The 19,576-nt window shown below is 54.8% G+C and overlaps 7 protein-coding genes across 7 annotated transcripts; 5 read left to right on the top strand and 2 right to left on the bottom strand.

The window, feature by feature from the left end:
- Nucleotides 1-2,189: 2,189 nt before the first annotated feature.
- Nucleotides 2,190-2,995, top strand: COL26b_002604 (uncharacterized protein; the record flags this gene model as incomplete). Its single annotated transcript, XM_053175519.1, has 2 exons — nt 2,190-2,350; nt 2,407-2,995. 2 exons carry the CDS (start codon nt 2,190-2,192, stop codon nt 2,993-2,995), a joined length of 750 nt encoding a protein of 249 aa, XP_053040523.1.
- A 984-nt stretch (nt 2,996-3,979) lies between these two features.
- Nucleotides 3,980-7,177, top strand: COL26b_002603 (uncharacterized protein; the record flags this gene model as incomplete). The annotated part of the gene is made up of 2 exons (XM_053175518.1): nt 3,980-4,144; nt 4,208-7,177. The coding sequence occupies 2 exons, from the start codon at nt 3,980-3,982 to the stop codon at nt 7,175-7,177; spliced, it is 3,135 nt and encodes a 1,044-aa protein (XP_053040522.1).
- A 220-nt stretch (nt 7,178-7,397) lies between these two features.
- Nucleotides 7,398-8,522, bottom strand: COL26b_002602 (uncharacterized protein; the record flags this gene model as incomplete). Its single annotated transcript, XM_053175517.1, has 3 exons — nt 7,398-8,230; nt 8,284-8,422; nt 8,490-8,522. 3 exons carry the CDS (start codon nt 8,520-8,522, stop codon nt 7,398-7,400), a joined length of 1,005 nt encoding a protein of 334 aa, XP_053040521.1.
- A 1,641-nt stretch (nt 8,523-10,163) lies between these two features.
- Nucleotides 10,164-11,604, top strand: COL26b_002601 (uncharacterized protein; the record flags this gene model as incomplete). Its single annotated transcript, XM_053175516.1, has 2 exons — nt 10,164-10,598; nt 10,666-11,604. 2 exons carry the CDS (start codon nt 10,164-10,166, stop codon nt 11,602-11,604), a joined length of 1,374 nt encoding a protein of 457 aa, XP_053040520.1.
- Nucleotides 11,605-12,138: 534 nt separating this feature from the next.
- On the top strand, nt 12,139-13,538 carry COL26b_002600 (uncharacterized protein; the record flags this gene model as incomplete). Its single annotated transcript, XM_053175515.1, has 3 exons — nt 12,139-12,181; nt 12,280-12,714; nt 12,781-13,538. 3 exons carry the CDS (start codon nt 12,139-12,141, stop codon nt 13,536-13,538), a joined length of 1,236 nt encoding a protein of 411 aa, XP_053040519.1.
- Nucleotides 13,539-13,660: 122 nt separating this feature from the next.
- COL26b_002599 (uncharacterized protein) lies at nt 13,661-15,639 on the bottom strand (the record flags this gene model as incomplete). The annotated part of the gene is made up of 3 exons (XM_053175514.1): nt 13,661-14,834; nt 14,891-15,331; nt 15,398-15,639. The coding sequence occupies 3 exons, from the start codon at nt 15,637-15,639 to the stop codon at nt 13,661-13,663; spliced, it is 1,857 nt and encodes a 618-aa protein (XP_053040518.1).
- A 544-nt stretch (nt 15,640-16,183) lies between these two features.
- Nucleotides 16,184-16,867, top strand: COL26b_002598 (uncharacterized protein; the record flags this gene model as incomplete). The annotated part of the gene is made up of 2 exons (XM_053175513.1): nt 16,184-16,367; nt 16,515-16,867. 2 exons carry the CDS (start codon nt 16,184-16,186, stop codon nt 16,865-16,867), a joined length of 537 nt encoding a protein of 178 aa, XP_053040517.1.
- Nucleotides 16,868-19,576: the final 2,709 nt, after the last annotated feature.

Here is a 19,576-nt window from a genome sequence, read left to right as displayed (position 1 = left end):
CTATCGGACTTAAGCGATACCCTTGGCTGAATCGTGGCGCATGTTTGCTTCATGGAATTCTCACGATGTGGTAACGTTACTCAGTCACAATTTGGATCATGAGCGAGCAAGCCTGGCAGCAGGGAATGCTCTGATTACAGCCCCCGAGGAGGTTCGGAGCTCTGCCAGGCGTCTGCGCCAGCTGACAGCACGGGAAGTCCGTCCCAAAGTTGGGTTCTCCCTGGTATCACGCAAATTTCCCCGTTCCTACATCCATCATGTATCAAACGGTTGTTGGCCGTTTCAAGCCAATCCTTCTTGAACACAATATCGTGAATTTTGGGTGCCATAGAAGTTTCACGCGCTCCAGCGTCTCGGAGAATGAATCGGAATCCACTACTCGGCTAGACATGACTTTGAGCCAGCTCTTAGGGCTGACGGGAAAAGCGGGAAGGCTCAGCCTAGGCAACGTGCAGCAGGCTGATTAGCAAGTGCTACACGTGCAGGATAACTAAGACCCGTTTCAACCAGGTGTACATCCTAACGTTATTTGTCCAATCAACCGGAGCGTGGTGGTGTTGTTGGACCAGCCTCGACGTAACCCAGCCCCGATACGGACCCTCGACAGAAGCTTACCAAGCTGCTTCTATTTTTCACTCTATGGCTCAAAGACTCATATCCACGCCATTTCGTCCTTCAAACCCCATACAGGCGAGGGAATAATGCCTGACCAGGCTCTCAACATGTGCGGAGTGGCGGCGGACATGGGCCTCCCGCAGCAGTCGGTGCTGCTCATACCGACTTTACTCAGGCACTCACACCTTTGCCCGTTTTGCTCTTGCGTCACTGCATTGCTTACCTGCCAGAACCGTTTAATGGGAAAACGTAACATTGAGGCATCCGGCCGAGTTGACCAGGGTTGAGAGTGCTCCACGACGCACCTGCCGTCGTCTTCATCATCCTACGAGTTACATAAACAACGCCAACCCTCGCCGCTCGACTTCTAATCATCACGAGGCCATCGAACGCTCCAGAACAATCAACTTCTTCTTTCTTTGATCTTACCTACGAAGAACAAGCTGTGGCCAGACTCGCGGTACACAAGATGGAATCCGAGACGACATCCAGCCCGGGGTCAGCCAGTGGCATGACGGATTTCCAACCGCGTGCCGGCGCTACGAGGTCCAAGGCCACCATTCGAGCATCATTGGCCTGTGTTCCATGCAGGTCCAAGCATGTCAAGTGCGACTCAGCTTTGCCTGCTTGCCTTCGATGCCGCTTAGAGGAAAAGACGTGTTACTATGCCAAGTCCAGGAGAGGCATTCGAGATCCCAAAAAGCGAAGCCTTATCAACGATCCCATTGGACCCCCTTCAGCTCCATCGGAGACCGCGACATCATTTCCCTCTCCAGAACTGGCCAACTTTGACTTTCCCATCAACGTAGTCGACAGGCTACCGGGAGGTTGGGCGCTGAACAAGGCACAATTCCCCGACCCTAGGACGGCCTCGCCAACTTCATTCTTGTTCGACCTCTATTTCACCAACTTCCACGACACACACTCGTGGCTTCTACCCAAGCCCCAGCTCCTAAGCCATATCCGGTCTGACCCTAAGTCCTTTCACTTCCTCGCCAGCTGCATCACCTATGTGGGATCTCTCTTTTCTAGAGCCATCTCTTCGGAAGAGTTGAGAGAGAAAGCGTTCAGTCTGGCTAGCGGAGGGCTCCCAATGACTCCTTGGACGGTCCAGGGGCTTCTCGTCCTAAGCGTGGCGGCCTTTGGAGAGAACCGAGTGGATTTAAGCAACGGCTGGATGGATGCGGCGGTTCAGATGGCACTTGACCTTGGAATGCACGAGAGGGCATTTGCAGATGCCGAGCCAGATCTATCCATGGCCGAAAGCTTCCGCAGAACATATTGGGCACTCTATTTTCATGGCAACATGCGAGCGATGCGCGAGGGCTTGCCGAGTTTCACCCTCCTTGGGGTCGTGGCAACCACGGGACTGCCTTGCGAAGAATGGGAGTATCAGTCAGGAGTAAGTGGACTGTTACCTTTCTCTGGTACGCGAAGCTGACTGCGAAAAGGAAATACCACAACCCATATCTCTGGCACAGTACGACGCCAGGGATCCCATGGACGATAGAAGCTATTCCTCGTGGACTTACTTGATCGACCTCTGCCGGCTTTGTGGGGAGTTGATTCTCCCAATGTCTACGCTGCCTCGTGAATTATTAGCAAATACCGTCGACCGAGCCGATTCCAGACTGGTCGGATGGCTGATCAGTTTGCCCAAGTGGAAGCAACAGTTGGTCGATTCTGGTGGCGCTGTAGATATGATTCTCTTCCATGCAATGGCCTACGCTCACAGGTATGTGACTGACCCCTATCTGCTTCTGGTCCAGGCTCCTGACGTAATGGTTTCAGTTTGAGGATAAGAATGCAGCTGCCCCTCGGAGCCTTGGATCTCGGTATCCGAGATCTCTTGAGTCTTGGTCCGCTCTTCAAGACACGCGAGTCACCACCGTCTCGGAATCCAGTATCTCACACTGCGCCATACCAGTGGCTCGAGTGCTCGACAGCGCTCCAAGCAGGACTTTCAACCATCGGCTTGTTCAACTTTTCGCTGCCTCCAGCCAAGTACAGTCCGGCTTGCATAATCGGACTACGAGGGGCTGCGCTGCCCCTACTCGACGCAAAGATGTATGGGGCAGTCCAGTCGCCCGCCTTGCGAGAGAAGCTTGACCTCCTGTTGGGCGTCTTGAAGGTTGCCGGAGAGATGTGGCCCATTGCGAAGAACATTGGTAACGAGGTGAATGACTTGCTGAGAGACATGGACGCCACGAGCCACCGTAACATGGTCCCGCACTTTGACCCGTGTCTAGATGCCTTCATCAACGACATGACATCTTCGGGGAATGCGGAAGAGCCTAGTATGTTCGCTTTTTCCGAACCACGGACCGCGGACGAAATGCTTCACTGGAGTACGGGCTTGACTGGAACATTTCAAGTCTGAGAGAAGGTCGGCTTGGCGACTACGAAAGAAGGGGAGATTTCCACATGTTGTGTTATATTTTCTTCGATTTGTCATGTTCAATGTTTGTTTCATGAAGGAAAAAGCGGTTTTTGTCAACGTCGAGCAATCCAAGCTTTTTGCGATTGCTACAGTCTGATATTTCAAACCCGACAGGAAGAGGAGTTATGGCGTGCCTATATATACCACAGAAACAAAAACAATTAGGAGTTTGCTCTTCATAGTCATTTGAGAAATACATGCTTAACAAATCGCAACAAACGTTCTGTATCAGGGAATGCGCAAGAGGGGGTAGTGTCTGACAATGCGGCCGGATATCAGCCGAAGAGCAAACTGTTCTGACCTCGACGAGCTGCTTGGCGAGGGTTTGAAGGCACAGAAAAGGTAAGGTAGGTGATGCAAGATGCAGTTGAAGAGGTAGTGTGGCACATGCTTCCTCCCGCCCATGCTCAAGCAGCTAGGCCCATGCTCGAAATGCTGCTTCTGGAAGTCAGCGACGGTAGGACAGGAAATTCCATGCAATATCAGCCGAAGAAACCTTCTTTTTGTACCTGTAAGGTATGTACCCAAGTTTATAACTACCCCAGGCACCTACCTACCTTAGGCAAGCAAAGTAAAGCGCGCAGATTTGCCTCACGTCGTCCTTCTTTCCCTTTTGAGGTGTGGTGATCCTGGGCTGCTTGCCGTTTCCATTTGCACAGTGCACCGTTTCTTCAGCGCCCCACTACCCCGCGATGGGCGCCCTGTGCCAACCCGGAACCTAACTGTGAGAGTGTCCCAACGCGCCAGTTAGTGAGTTGCCCCGCCACAGGCGATAACGCCTGGCGTGCCTAAATTTCCTACCGCCTCCCCGCCGCCTTTTCCATACGAGAGCCTCCTTCCGATTCGAACGTCATTACGTCGACCTCTTTGGGACCAACAAAACCGGTACCGACGTCTTGGTCGCTCACCAGGAAGACCGCAACGATGAGCTTCGCTATTGAGGTGCCCGGCGATGCCAACCCTCTCAGCCTGCAGGAGCTCTGCAGAGCCCTCGAGTCTGCGACCTCGACCGACTATGCCCGTAGACAGGCCGCTGGCCAACAGCTCACATCGTGGGAAACCGAGAAGGGTTATTTCTCCTCCTTGCAGGTAAGTAGCTTCCCCAATTAGCTTCTCTGACTTGGCACCATAAGCTAATGTTCCTTACCGCAGACCATCTTCCTGGACAAGTCCCTTCCCTTCGACATCCGATTCCTGGCCGTGATCCAGCTCAAGAACGGCATCGACAAGTGCTGGCGTCTGCTCTCAAATATCAAAGGCGGCTTGGATCCCGAGGAAAAGAACCTCATTCGACAACGCTTGTTCCAGGGTACACTGGAAGAGGAGGAGAAGGGCCTGTCGCTGCACAACTCTTTGGTTACCGCCAAGGTCATTAGAATTGACTACCCTCAACACTGGCCGGATGCCCTGTCCAACATTATTGGTCTTGTCAGAGGCTCCAAGGATGGCAATCAACAACATTTGCACGGTTCTCTGCAGATCCTGCTCCGCGTTGTCAAGGAACTGGGCACTGCTCGTCTGCGGAGATCGCAAACGGCACTCCAATCCGTCACTCCTGAAATTGTGTACTTGCTTGGAGAAGTTTACACGGAGAAGTCGGCAGTCTGGATGGGATTCCTCACAAAAGGACGTGGCGACGAAGATGAGGCCGACTTGGCCATGCTCATCAGCCTGATTTCTCTCAAGATACTGCGCCGCCTGCTCGTTGTTGGCTACGAGTCACCACATAATGACAAGACGGTTCAGCAGTTTTGGACTGTGTCACAAAACCATTTCGGCCAGTTCCTCGGTTTTGTGAGCCACGACTCTCACGTACCGGCCCCTTACCAAGATACCGTGGGAAAGCACCTCTTGCAGTTTACCAAGCTTCACATCGACATGTCCGAGTCACACCCTGCCAGCTTCGCTGTTCTTCCTAACTCTCTACCCCTTGTACACGCATACTGGGACCTGGTTGCCAAATTCGCCGAAGTCTTCGAGAAGTCAGGGGGAATTCGCCAGTCATCCGGTGACTCTGGACAATCAGAGTCAAAGTCCAAGGTGGAGGGCCCCTTGCTGGAGAGGCTCGCGCTTAGAGCCCTGCTCTTGATGAGATCATGTTTGAGGATAGCGTTCTACCCAAAGCAAACCTTCAAGTACAAGAGCACAGAGGCCAAGAAGGACGAGAACGATGCTGTGGCCCTCATTAAGCAGGAGCTTCTCAAGGACGACTTCGTGGTTCAAATGGCAAACATTATCATCACACATCTCTTTGTTTTCCGGAAAGCGGATCTGGACGCCTGGGAAGAAGAGCCAGAGGAATGGGAGCAACAAGAGCAGAGTGAAGGCAATGCATACGAATGGGAGGTGCGCCCCTGTGCCGAGAAACTCTTCTTGGACCTTCTCGTCAACTTCAAGCAACTCATGATACCCCCCCTCCTTTCCTACTTTGAGACTGCGACAAACCCACAAGCAGATATCGCTACCAAGGAGGCAGTGTATACTGCTTTGGGCTTGGCCGCACCGAACGTTGCCAATCACTTCGACTTTGATGCCTTACTGGTTTCTACTGTTGTTCAGGATGCCCAGCAGCAAGGACCTCTTTACAAAGTCCTCCGCCGCCGAATCGCGATCATGGTCAGCCAATGGGTCACTGTCAAAATCGCTGATGGTAGCAGACCACTAATCTACGAAATGTTCCGTCATTTCCTTAATCCTTCCGATGCTACAAACGATGTCGTCGTTCGTATTACCGCCGCGCGTCAACTTCGATGGATCGTGGATGAGCTTGCTTTCAGCGCGGAAGCTTTCCTCCCTTATGCCGCCGATGTACTGAATGAGCTTCTTCAACTGCTTCAGAATGTTGACATCGACGAGACGAAGCTGGCTGTTTTGGAGTCCATGCGCATTCTGGTGACGAGACTGGAGCATCATGTTTCCCAGTTTGGAGATTTCATCATGTCTAGTCTTCCAAGCATCTGGGAGAACTCTGGAACAGAGGAGTACATGATCAAGCAAGCCATCATTGCCATCTTCGCCGCCTTAGTCATGTCTATGGGCAGTGATTCTCAGAGATATCAGCACTTGATGGTCCCTCTATTGTCAGAGGCTGCAAAGAATGGCTCTGATCTCCACACATATTTGATTGACGAAGTTCTAGATCTGTGGAACTCGGTTTTGATGCAGAGCAACCCTCCTGTCTCTGCTGACATTATGAGCATAGCAGAGCTTTCCCTGCCTCTTCTGGAGTACCAGACTGAGACCGCAGCAGTAGCCCTTTCGGTCGTTGAGTCTTATATCCTTTTGGGTACGCAGGCGGTCCTCGAGGACAGACTGCGACGGCCATTTTTGCAGGCTTTATCCGGGGTCCTCGACTCCAAGAGTCGGGAACAGGTTCGACAGGGCACGGTCTGCATCGAATATATGATTCGTGCTGCGTCTGAGCTGGGCGGAGCCAATGGCACGTCGGTCATTATCCAAGATATGCTGGAGACTGGATTCCTCAAAAAGATCTTGGAGAACCTTCACAATGCCTGGGAGGCCAACCAAACCACTGGACCGAACAAGAAGGTTAGCAAGCTGAGCACCATAACAGAGCGCGACTACTTTGCGATCCTTTCTCGACTGATTATTGCCGACCCGGCGCTCTTCGTCACGATGCTGTCATCGTTTGGGCCCGTGGAACATGTCTGGGCCTGGCTGAGCGGGGAGTGGTTTTTCCATCTCGATGGTGTTGATCATCTTGAGCGACAGAAGTTGTCCCTTCTAGCTCTGACGCGTCTCCTGGAACTTCCTCAACCCATGCAGAACTTGGCTCTGGCCAAGCTTCAGGACTACTTCACACTATGGACAGGCACCATTTCCGAACTTCAGGACGGCTTGACGGATGGGACCGACTCTCTGATTTGGTCAGAGATGGAGCCCAATGATTATGAGACGCCGAAAAGCCTGAAGGAGACGGAATGGACCCAAAAAGACCCCATTCACACGGTCAACGCCATGTACTTTGTCAAGGAGCGCCTTCAAGATGTGGTCCAGCGCTCAGGAGGCGAACAGCAATTCGAGCAGGAGTGGGCCATCAATGTGGATAAGGACGTACTGCAGAAGTTTTGGAGTTTGACCCAGGTGACGGGAAGTGCATAGAGAGGGCGGCAATATTTGTTCGCTTGTTTTCGGGTTGCGAATCGGACATATGGGAAGGGATGATTACGAATGCATGAACACAAAGAGATAGAGGGGGCGTACGCCAGCTTCCAATCAGTAGAAGCCTAAACAAGAGAATATACCACAAGTGCAAAGGTACCCAAGTTGATTTCTAAAAGTCTGTAATATCCCGCGTTGTTGCAATTGTCCGCTCGCCGCTCTACAACTTACTCTGGCCGTCCTGGGGAACCTTCACGACGACCTTGCCCCACGTGCCTCTGCTACCCAACGCTATCAAGGCATCCGGAATACGGTCGAGTCCAACGAACTCTTCGTCTGTGAATTCTGTGCCGCGCAGCTTGCCCTCGGCGACGAGCTTCATGATTCCCTCCCAGACCTTGACCACAGTCTCCTTCTCCCTCACGGCGTATTGGCCCCAGAAGATGCCCACAAGACTGATGTTCTTCAAGAGAACCTTGTTCATAGCGACCTTTTCGATCTTGCCAGCCGCGAAACCGATGATGAGGATGCGGCCGTTCCACGCGGTACACTTTGTGCTGGCGTCGACCATGCCAACGGGGTCGTAGACAATGTCGACACCGCGCCCGCCGGGGGTGAGCTTCTTCACCTGCGCGGGCCACTCGGGATCGCGGTAGTCGACGACGTGGTCGGCGCCGAAAGACTTGGCGACGTCGAGCTTGCGCGGGGTGGAGGCGGTGGCGATGACGGTGGCGCCGAAGGCCTTTGCGACCTGGACGGCGGCCAGGCCGACGCCGCCGGCGGCAGCATGGACGAGGACGATGTCGCCGGGCTTGATGCCGGCGCGGACGACGAGGGCGCCGTAGGAGGTCGGGGCGGTGATGAAGAGGCCGGCGGCTTCCTGGAAGGACCAGCCGTCCGGGACGGGGAGGAGCTCCTTCTCGCGGGCGACGCACTTCTCGGCGAAGGCGCCTTGTGTTGCGCCGAAGACGCGGGCGCCGACGGGGAATTTGGCCTTGGCCGGGGCTTTTAGGACCGTGCCGGCGAATTCGCAGCCGGAGGTCCACGGAAATGCTGGGTTGGGTGTGAGATGGGAGGTTTATGCATGAGACGGCAGGGTGGCTTACGGGGCTGGGTTTGGTATTTGCCTTGGATCTGGAGGATGTCGAAGAAGTTCGCGGCGGTGGCGTGGACTTGGATGAGGTATTCATCGTCCTTCTTGGGGACAGGCTCCGGGAGTTCTGTTACACGGAGCTCCTTGGGAGACTGTTGAATCGAGCGTGTGAGTTTTCTCGATTATTCATGTGAGCCGTGTCTGCGTCGGTGAGCGTACCTTGACATATTCCCTAATTTGGATGCCGCGCATTGTGATGGATGTTGGCTGTCTAGATCGCCTACTAAAGGGCACAGGGAATGGAGGGAGATTCAATTGAAACTTGGAATTGGCGGTATACGAAGTTGAAGTTTCACTTAAGAGATAACCGGATGAGCTGGAGATGTCTGCGGAGGAAGAATTCAATGAAGTTCAAAGCTTTAGATGTGATTTAGTGCAATCTCTCGGAGCTTATACCCAGCTGGTTGCTACCCCAGACGGACGGTCTCAGAGACGCCGAGGGGGAGGAGAGCCGAGGCATAATCGGTGGGTCGGTGTCTGAATTCCGGGGGAGAAAGCTGGGGCTCGAGCCACACTGATGTTGCTCGCCGGCTGCCCTCCCCGCCACGTTTCCGCTGTTGTGTTGGCGTCATATCCAGCTACTGCACCTGCCGTGGCGTGTGGCGACGACGGTGATGGATTCGTGGCTAGTGTGTCACGGCATGCTGTTGATGGGATTGAGATTCGCACACGACGTGTCGGAACAGTGCTGTTATGGACAGATAAAATGAATGTCAGTTGGGTGCTGTAGTTCACGAGACGTTGGTCAAGAACCAGCTTCCCAGGTTAATTCGCTTGAGATACCTCAGTTAGATCAGAGGAAGAATAAAAAACGTGGCCACATGCTGGTGATATTTGGCATCAGATGGCATTCTTACGTGACCATCAAATTGAATACAAAATCGATGTGGAAGGCCATGGATGACGATGGAAGCGATGACTCTGAAGCACCCTTAGGCTGCTTTTAGTTGGAGCTAGGGGTGTTCACTGCCTGCCTGTTCGACCCTGGATAAGGTACCTGAGTAGAGGTATCGTGGTAGCGAATCCGGGGACCCTATTGCGACAAACTCAATGACCATTGACAGATGCGACTGACGAGTTGCAAGAGTTCTGTTCGGGCTGATCTGCAATGCAAAGCCTCCAACGGGTAAGCATGGAAGAGATAAAGAAAATGGTATGTTCACAGTCCCTCAGTCGAGTCTGTGTGTTGCTGCAACGCGGACAGCGGATGGACGGGAACAGCAGCAGCAGCAGACGGTCCAGATCGCGGAACCACAGCGCCATTGGCCCACCCGAATGCACCTGTCGCACTGGAACCCTGACCGAGCCAACCCTGGCACTCCCGCCCCACAAGCGTTAGCGTGGTGCGGCAAGGAGCACCCAATTCGTGAGCTTCCCACTGGCGAACGCTGCGCCGCACAGCGCCCACTGTCCACTGGACCAGTGTTGCCCCTCTTCGGCTCCAGCCCACACTGCGAGTGCAAGTGTCCAATCCACCGTCACCAACCACTGACGTCCAATCTGCGACCGCAGCTACCGACCGTCCGGCCACCTACCTTTGACTGCCTAATAACTGATCCTCTTCCTCCTACCTCTACCTCTGTCCGGCTTCACGTACCTCGTCTACCCACCTTGCTGTCTATTCTCCGAGATCCCAACAGCTCCTTCTCCGTTGGCCATCCTTCCTCTCATCTTTCTTCCACCCTTTTCTTTGCCTCTCTACCTCTCCGCGACTTGCTCACCCACGAGCAGCCACATCGTCATTGCATTCGCGATACCCCGAACTCGAAATACCTAGCATACATCCAACAACACACAAGCTTCATCTACGCAGCATCGACACTGGACAAGGCCATGGCCGACAACGCAGAGGGCACCAGTGATGCCCAGGTCACCTTCAAGGTGAAGACGGGCCAGGATAGCAACCACGTCATCACCATGCCCGAGTCGGCCACCGTGCTCGACCTCAAGACCAAGCTGGCCGGCGACGACTTTGAGAAGGTTCCCGTTGAGCGCCAGCGCCTCATCTACTCTGGCCGTGTCATGAAGAACGACGATAGCCTCGCCACCTACAAGATCAAGCCTAACAACACTATCCACATGGTCAAGAGCGCCGCCAGCAACTCCGCGCCTCAGCCGGCCGCTTCCCCCTCCGCACCCCCCGCTCCTGCTGTTCCTACCAACATGCAGGCCGGTACCGCCAATAACCTTCTCGCCGGCCTCACAGGAGCCAGATACGCCGGTCATATCAACCTGCCCAGCCGCGAGACTTTCGGAGCCGATGGAGGTGTAAGTCCTTACCCACCCAATCTTACAATCCAACACCCCGTTGCATGAGCTAATATTATCGCTTCAGATGGGCGCCCCGCCATCCGACGACCAGCTGGCCCAGATGCTGGCCGATCCTTCGATGCTCCAGACGATGAATGCGGCCCTCGACAACCCGGACTTCATTAACTATATGATTCAGAGCAATCCTCATCTACGCAACGTTCCTAATGCCCGCGAGATCATTCAGTCACCTTTTATGCGCCAGATGATGACGAACCCGGACATGCTCCGTAACGTAATGAGAATGCAACGCAGCATGGCCGGAGGAGGTGGCAACACGGCCTTCCCAGCACCCGGCGCCACCGACACCACCCCGGCTGAAGCTGCGGCCGCTGGCCAGCAAGGAAACGCCCAGGCCAATCCATTCGCTGGCTTCCCAGGCTTCCCTGGTATGCCTCCCATGGGTGGCGGTATGGAAGGATTGGGTGATCTCAGTGCGCTGTTTGGCCCTGATAGCCCATTTGCGCCTCCTCAACAAGGCGCGGGAGCTGGAGCCGGAGCCGCCGGTGCTGCAGGCACCACGACGGGCGAGCAGAACACAGCCGGAGCCACTGCTGGAGCTACAGCAAATGCTCAGGGTACGCAAGGCGGCAACACCACGAGCCCGCCTCCAGCCAACCCCTTTGCTGCCCTTTTCGCCCCCCCTCCCTACGCGGGTCAGGGCCAAGGTCAGGGTCAAGGCCAGGGACAGACACCGGCGAACCCCTTCGCCTCTCCGTTTGGCCAGATCAACCCCGAGATGATGCAGCAGATGATGAACATGTGGGGACTTGGTGGTGCAGGCGGCGCAGGCGCAGGTAGCTCTCCTGCTCCCCCGGACAACCGTCCTCCCGAAGAGCGCTACGCTGAGCAGCTGCGCCAGCTCAACGACATGGGCTTTTTCGACTTTGATAGAAACGTGGCAGCTCTAAGAAGGAGCGGCGGCAGTGTGCAGGGTGCGATTGAGCATCTTCTCAGCTCTTAATGACTGTGGAGGCATGTTATTCGGGGGAAAGCAGGGAGGTCGTGCCATTTGGCTAGGAGAGCGTCGCAAGAGGACACGCTTTAATGGTTGATAGGCCTTTTGAAAGGGAGAAGCACATACCCTACCTAGTTGCCTTGGGCCTTAGTACTGGCATTTTCGAGGAGACAGGAAATTGACCAGGCACGACGTTTATGACTGTTCGCTTTACGTTTCTACACGGACGGCTTGGAGTGAGGATTGCTGTAATAGTAGTTCCTCGTGTTTTCACATTGACAAATAAAATTATCATCCAGTGCGATTCACTTAACATGATTCGTGATATTGCTATATCATTTAGTTTTGGGGTCGGCATGATGGCTGAAGTGACATTCGTGGATAAGGCAGCTCTGATGGGGCGATTAGTCCACACAGCTCAGAAAACTGCACCTCAACGAGACTAAGTTTCCTCCATCAACTCATCGGTCATCCCGCTAATACAGCTGGGATTCTACAGAGAACAACGACGAATGTTTTTCATCTGAAAATGTAGCAAGAATGATTCAGGGCATTTTCTATGCAAGGTTTCTGCCCAAGGAGGGTAAGTGATGGATCTCCTCAGACCCAAATCATCGCCTAGAGCCTCATCAACCACGTCCCTCACCTACATCTTGCCGCTGACCGTCTGCCACTCGATAGGCCCGCACATTGTGGCTCAGTCACCGCCGGGATGCATCACATCCGCGCCCGGCGCGACGAAGCCGCCGCTCATCGACTGGGACGTGATGCAGGAGTACATCATGCCGCGCAAGGCCTTCTTCAATCGCTACATGACGGTGCAGGACCCGGAGGGCAAGTACGCCGTCCTGGGGTTCCCAGTGCTGATCCCGCATGAGAAGTACCAGCGCAACGAGTTCATCTTCAACTTTGGCATCGTGCTGGATGTCGACGCGGACCAGGCGCCGTACGAGCCGGTGGTGCGGCGGCTCGCCGTCACGTTCAAGGAGATGGAGAAGCAGAACGAGTATCTGAGCCAGGAGGGCTCCGGGGGAGGGGAGCGCAGACCGATTGAGACGCTCTTGGAGATTGTCAAGGAGGATTTGAATAATTACGGCGAGTGCATGATTCCCGTCGGTGAGTTGCTCATATCATCTTCCGAAGCGAGTCGTTGCTGGTCTACTGACACTGCCCCCCCGCAAGACGACGCCAACACAATCAACATGAAGCTCTTCCCGCACCACGCCACCCCGCCGCAGGTAAAGGGCTGGCACGTACCGGTCGCCAAGATGAAGTTCGCCGAGATCGTCGACCCGACGTGGGACCTGACGATGCAGAAGGTGGTCGCGCACATTGACGGCGTCAACGACGTACGGCGCATCGCCTGGGCCGCCGACGTGTCGCTGGACCTCGCCAAGCTCGCGCTGCGCCACCTGCTCTACTACGACACCGTACTGCTGCTGGACATGTTCTTCTTCGGGTCATGCTACGCGCCGCGGCCGGGGATCCACGACTTCGTCGCGGACCGCGACGGCATCGTCGACGAGTGTGCGGCGTACGTGTGCATCCACGCCCGGCAGCGCATCAGCAACTTCATGCTGATCAAGCTGATGACGAGCTTCTGCGTGGGCAAGAGCGTGATGGAGTGGCTGCGCGGACACCAGGAGGCCGGGTTCGACGTGCTGCGGTATGTAGATGTGCGCCGGCTGGTGCAGTTTGGCGTGATCAAAGGGTGTCTTTACCGTGCGCACAAGTATGTGGTCTCGAAGCAGTACCTGGCGGCGCTGGCGACAGGGCAGGCGAGGCCCAAGGCCGGCGGGGATCCTTTGCAGAAGTATACGGACGGGTGCCACACGTTTGACCAGATCATCACGGAGAACAACCTGACGGATGCAGAGATTATGGAGAAGCTCAAGGCTCTGCCGGTGCCGAGCGGGGATTTGACGGTGTTCTATCGTTGAGGTATCTGATTTGGAATTCATGATGGGAATGGTATTTTTACATTTTATTTAGCGTGTTATACATGTCAGTGTACAGGCATTGTACATGGTATCGTAACTTCTAGAGCTCCAGTCAACTCTTTCTATTTGGCCTTCATCAGCTCGTCCCGCACCTTTTGGCGCTCGCTCTTCGTAGGAAATCTGATGTCCGGATTGTTCACAACGGCAATCTCCGTCTCCTCCTCGGCCAGCCTCTCCGCTACCATGCGGTTCAGCTCCTTGCGGGACAACCTTACTCCATCCCTCTCGGCAATCTCCCGCAACTTCTGGATCGTCTTGCGTGTCTTGCCCTTGAAGGGCTCGCCGGGGTACTCCTTGCCGCTTTCATCCCACTGCAAGTCGGTGACGACCTCGATGATGCGCACGTTGTGCTTGCCCTTGCGGAGGATGAGGACGCGGCCGTCGATCAGGAACTTCGGCACGTCTTCGGGGAACCACATCTTCACGGGAGTCCAGTCCAGGTTACCCGGCACGAGCCCGCGCATGTCCTGGCCGGGGGCCGCGGCGACGTAGGCGGCGCCCTGCTTGGCGATGCGGTGGCCCTCGCTGACGGAGGAGGCCAGGCCTGCGGCGTAGAGAATGCGGGCAATGCCCTGTCTGTAAATGAGGTCGTGCGGCAGCTGCATGTCCATCTTCGGGGCGTTGTTCAGGTTAACTTGCTTGCCCTCGGTGACCTCGCCAGTGGGGGCTTGGCCTTTGCCGTGAATGAACTTGTGCTGGTTCTGTTCGCGGACTGCGACCGAGGCGCCGTGTACGAGGAAGACGACCTCGAAGGCGAGGGTGTGCTGGGCGATGCGCTTGGAGGGGTCCTCCGCGTGCTCGGCCATGGTCTTCTGGATCGACTCGATGGGCATGAAGGTGAAGAGGCGGAGGAGCTTCTCGACCTCGGCGTCGGAGCGTCTGACAAAGTAGCCGTAGAGGTCGAAGGGGCTGGTGTTCACGCCGTCGAGCCAGACGGCGTTGCCGGCGCTCTTGCCAAACTTGGCGCCGGAGCTGTCTGTGAGGAGGGGCACTGTGAAGCCGATGGGGTCATCTGTCCAGTTGCCGGGCATCTTGAAAAGGGGGTTTTCCTCGGAGTCGCGGATCGTCTTGACGGCGTCGATGCCGGCGACGATGTTGCCGAACTGGTCGGAGCCTCCGATCTGCATCTGGACACCCATCTTTTGGTAGAGGTGCCAAAAGTCCCAGCCCTGCATCATGGGATAAATGAACTCGGCGAGAGACATACCGTCGCCGTTTTCCATCTTGTTCTTGACGCTGATTGTCCCAATTAGCAATAACCCCGCTGATTGAGAGCGGCCGTGTGTACTTACGTGTCGCGGGTCAGCATAGGCCCTATCCGCATGTAACGCCCCAGTCTCTTCATCACTTCATACAGTGAAAGACTCTGCCACCACATGTTGTTGTTCACCAAGGCCCTGTTCGCCGATTTGTCCAGCTTTATGCCATGTTTCTGGGCAAGCGCTTCCACGTTGGCCCATATCTTCTTCATCTGGTAGTGGATCTTTGTGATGTTTACTGATATTTCGCTGTTCGCCATAACCTCGCGCGTCTTCAACCGGCCCGTGGGATCGCCTATTCTACCCGTCGCACCTCCAACCAGCGATACCGCAGGATATCCTTGCAGCCACATCCACATCAGCGGCATGAAGGGCAGGAGGTGGCCGACGTGGAGTGACGGGGCGGTCGGGTCGACACCGACATAAGCGCCTATCCGTTTCGTTCGCAAGAGCTCTTTGACTTGTGGTGTACGTCTGGGTCTGGGGTTAGCCATCGGCCTTGGAGGGGTTCGAGGGGGAAGAGGGCGCCAAGATGCTCACCCTGCGACGTCCTTGATGAAGCCACGCTCCTCGAAGAGATCCCAGATGTGAGGAACTTCTCCTTTCTTGATTAGTTCAGCACGGTTCTCCCAGTCGAGTTCCGCATTCTTGCGCTTCTCGAGCACCTTTTGTGTGATCCATCTTTGCTGATTCTGCAACAACTGCACCGCCGGTACCCTGGCGCATCGACTGCAGATGTTCCGCCGTAATTCGGGGAGGCGGGGTCCCAATGACGACAACATCGTTCAGGCGAATTCGTCGTGTAAGCCGCTTTTGAACGCTTCACTTGTCAACACATTGAAAAGGACGAAAGAGACCGACTTGGTGGGGACCCTATGTCGAATGTTCAACCTGCAATCGCCCCGGAATTGACTGACACATCCACATCCACCCCGGCTGGCTCTTCGTTGCGCGACGAGACCCTCTGCCAAAAGTTTCCTTATCGGAATCGCGATAAGACATTGCCCGCATCTTTGTTCCTCCGGATCCCCGCAATTCTTCAGATGGACCCCCGAAGAGGTCCCGTCGTTGCCCGCGATCCGAATCACGTGGAGCATTTCCAGCGTTCGGGAGAATCTGGCCAATCACAGCACACTCGAAATAAGCTCCTCGGCAATCCCATCATCGAGAGTGTCGGGTCAAGTGCATCATCCACTCTAATTCTCTCTCCCAATTCCAAGTCCAGCAAACCCTCGACGGAACGAGTCCACGAACGAACGTCCAACTTGCCACTCCGAATACCAATTGACGAGCCTTAGCGCAATCCGTTTCGGCGACATACACATTATGGCTTCGTTTGTGCGACCTGCTCTGCTGAGGCAGACGGCCATGGCTGCCCGGATGGCCAAGACTGGCGCATTCCGCTCTGCCTTCCTCAAGCCTACCGTCCAGAAGGAGTTCGTCAACAACACGACAAGAGTCGCCGCCTTCCACACCACCGCCAAGAGAGATTTGCTGCCCGTCGGCCCTCGTACGTTCTCAAACTGCATGCGCCTGGTGTACATGAGAACTGCCTGCTAATCGTTTATCCACAGAGGTTGTCCAGGGTGGAGGTACGACAAAGACCCCAAAGTCCTTGAGCCCGCCGCGAAGCGCTTCTGACCCGTGACATCTACAGTTAACGACCCTGCCCCCGTTCCTCCCCCGAGTCCCGCCCACGGCTCCTACCACTGGAGCTTCGACCGCATCCTCGCTGCCGGCCTCGTGCCCATCACCATCACCCCCTTCGCCGCCGGCTCCCTGAACCCCACGGCCGACGCCATTCTCTGCTCCCTGATCCTCATCCACTCCCACACCGGCTTCCAGAACATCATCATCGACTACGTCCCCACCCGCACGTACCCCAAGCTCCGCAAGGGCACCATGTGGGCGCTGAACGCCGCGACCGTCCTCGTCGGTCTCGGTCTGTACGAGTTCGAGACCAGCGACGTTGGTGTCACCGAGGCTGTCGCTCGCATCTGGAAGGCTTGATCGGGGCGGGGTAGCCTTGCTTGTATCTTACCAGATGTCGGAGGACACGTTTGAGTGTGAGAGTTGATGTTTAAATCATTACCTGATAGCGAAACCCCACCGATAGAATTAATGGTGGGAGAAGAGCTACGGAAGACGGCGCTTTTGGCCGGTTATTTGGAAGCTGTGAGAGGGGGCGCGGGGAGGACATGTGTACGTGATTTGGGGGCGCCACGGTTTAGAATTGGAATGGCCAGTGTACAATCACCAGTCTAGGCAAAAATTGAATTCTTTGTCAATGAACCTGGCGGGGGCATTGTGCTGTATGCCCGTGTTACACTGCGGGGGTTGTTGACGCATGCCCAGGCCGTGTAAGTGCTGAAGACGACATTCGCATGTTCAAGCCAAAAAAACTCGGCCTCCAAAGTCTGACTGGACACGATAAGCGTCTGCGATGCGGGGTCAAGTCACGTCGTTCTCTTCATTTGGATGCGATATGCTGACGTACGGTTGATCGGTTTCGCCATATCGCCGTGAAGGTGAGTCGCTTGCTATCCATGCGTTTCTGATCTTGATTTCTTGGCATTCGTTCAGAGCGAGAGGCTTCACCCTCAACTTTACTTGCTCTTTGTCATATCCAGACTCTTCTTGGCTCGCCCAATAGCCATGGTGAGGGACTTTCTGCTGAAGACCGCCTAATTTTCCTGTGTCTGCGCGGCTATATTTCCTGTGCACTTGATCACTCCTATCGAAAGCCATAGTAGCGACAGCGACGATGAGGACGAGGACGAGACTGAGGACGGATATAACGATAACGACGATAACAATAGAAGCGACGGTGGTAAAGTGATTAGAGTATAGCTACAGGTAAAGTAGTCGCTGTAGCACAGGAAAAATAGTCGGTTTCTTCTACTGCACTCTCAGACATCAAGAACCAAGATATAGATAGGACGTTACACCTTCGAACCAAACTATTAAGGATCAAGTATCAGTGCGACTTATGATCACATCAAATTGTTAGAACCTCTCACCTCAAATGGAAGACCGCTAGATGGCAATTGAGGTAGTGACCAGGATCGCCGTCATCTTGCAATCGCATTAGAAATAAGGGGTAAGAGCCTATTGCTGCAGGTGTCGTGTGTTTGTTTTCTACATCCAGCTACCATGTGAATTGATGAGGTAAAGATTGTGAGATCAGTTTCGTCTCCGACGTGCTGCTGAGGCTCAATTTTATCGGAGGGCGCTGTCAACGTCCCGAGAGTTCTAGTCGGGAAAACCAAGACGTTGAAGCCCGAAAATATGCATCTGGCCTTCAACGTGTAGCTGAAGAGCTCCAGGTGTCATGATCCCATGAGGTGTAAGTTCGCGGGCCGGATATACTGTGCGAAGACAACTGCTTCATTGATAAATCACACAGTGCAGCATTAGCTGGCCATGTTCTTTTTGTACTTCTCCTCATCCTTCTTGCCTTTTCACCATGATCTGCACTGTTTCAACCCGACCAAGTCAGTGGCTTCTTCATCCTAAACCATTACTGCTTGTGGAAAATATCCGCTTTTATGCTTTCTCCTCTACTGAAGCCTTTCAGCCATCCATGTTGGACTGTCCGTGGTAAGAGGAAATGAACATGGTCGTAGCTTCAAAGCATCGAGTATGATGCCACCGAAAGCGGCAATCGTACTTGCCAAAGATACCGGCCTCTCTGTTCCGATGGCAGTTCTTTATCTCTGAGATGGTCGTCCTGTCGGGAAGAGTCGGGGTTGCGCCTTGTATTTGGGAAGAAGTTACGATTGAGGACAGGCCATCGTGATCCTCTTCCGTTGATCGTCGACAGGGGCTCCACTGGGCATTTATCCCCTCAGACAGATGGCAAGTTCTCCTCTAACGCTCCATTTCCCCAGGCTGCTCAAACGGAGCCATGTGCGTTGGGGCCCTTCTCTTATTGGCATCGTGTCCTACCCGCCCGATCCTGGACGGCTTGCTCTTTGCCCTCGCTGATACGCAGCGCTGTGGTCATGCACCACAAGCACTACAACAAGCAATTATCCGCACCCGGTCCGGTCCAGATACCAGACGGATGACGCACACATTGTCGATTGGCAAGCTACGACAGCATTGAGATAGGTGCGTGGCGCACGCTCAGCCTCATCCATGTGAGCTTCCGGCACCAGCTATCTCGGGCTCCTCAAGGTCCAGCTTCCTGAATTGCTCCCAAGCCAGTCAATTGAAAGGTAGAAATCTCCTGTTTACGCGATAAACGCGAATCTTCTGAAAGACAATCTACGTGGCACGTCCTGCGATGGTGCTGCCGCAGCGCTGAAGGAGGAACGTGGGGGATTGTGACGCTTGGGATCAGGGGACGGCATCGCCCATGCTACTCAAACCGGGACAAGCACCCCACGAGATGGGAAGAGGCAAGCTGGTGTGTTTCGCAGATTCCCGTGCCATTGACCTCACAAGGGATTGGCGCAAGGCACGTTGGCTCAGACGAGGTCGGTTGACGAGACGCAGCGTTGACATCCAGGTGGTTTGCCCATGTGCTCTGGCCATTGGTCGACACGGGCTGCTCCACCTGCGCTTGCATGGGCATCCCACCTTGCATTCATGCACCTCACCCACCCTAGAGCTCGACAACGAGCTGGCGGGGTTGGCTGGGCTCAATTGAGCTGCTCTTGTTAGTGGGGTAGCTTCACTCAGGGTCCTAGACTGCGCCGGGGGGGTCTAATCTGC

The sequence above is a fragment of the Colletotrichum chrysophilum genome, assembly GCF_026319265.1.
Source record: "Colletotrichum chrysophilum strain AFK26 chromosome Unknown scaffold_13, whole genome shotgun sequence".
Classification (NCBI taxonomy): domain Eukaryota; kingdom Fungi; phylum Ascomycota; class Sordariomycetes; order Glomerellales; family Glomerellaceae; genus Colletotrichum; species Colletotrichum chrysophilum.
The sequence above is the reverse complement of the archived record's forward strand: the minus strand, read 5'-3'. Positions and strand labels throughout refer to the sequence as shown.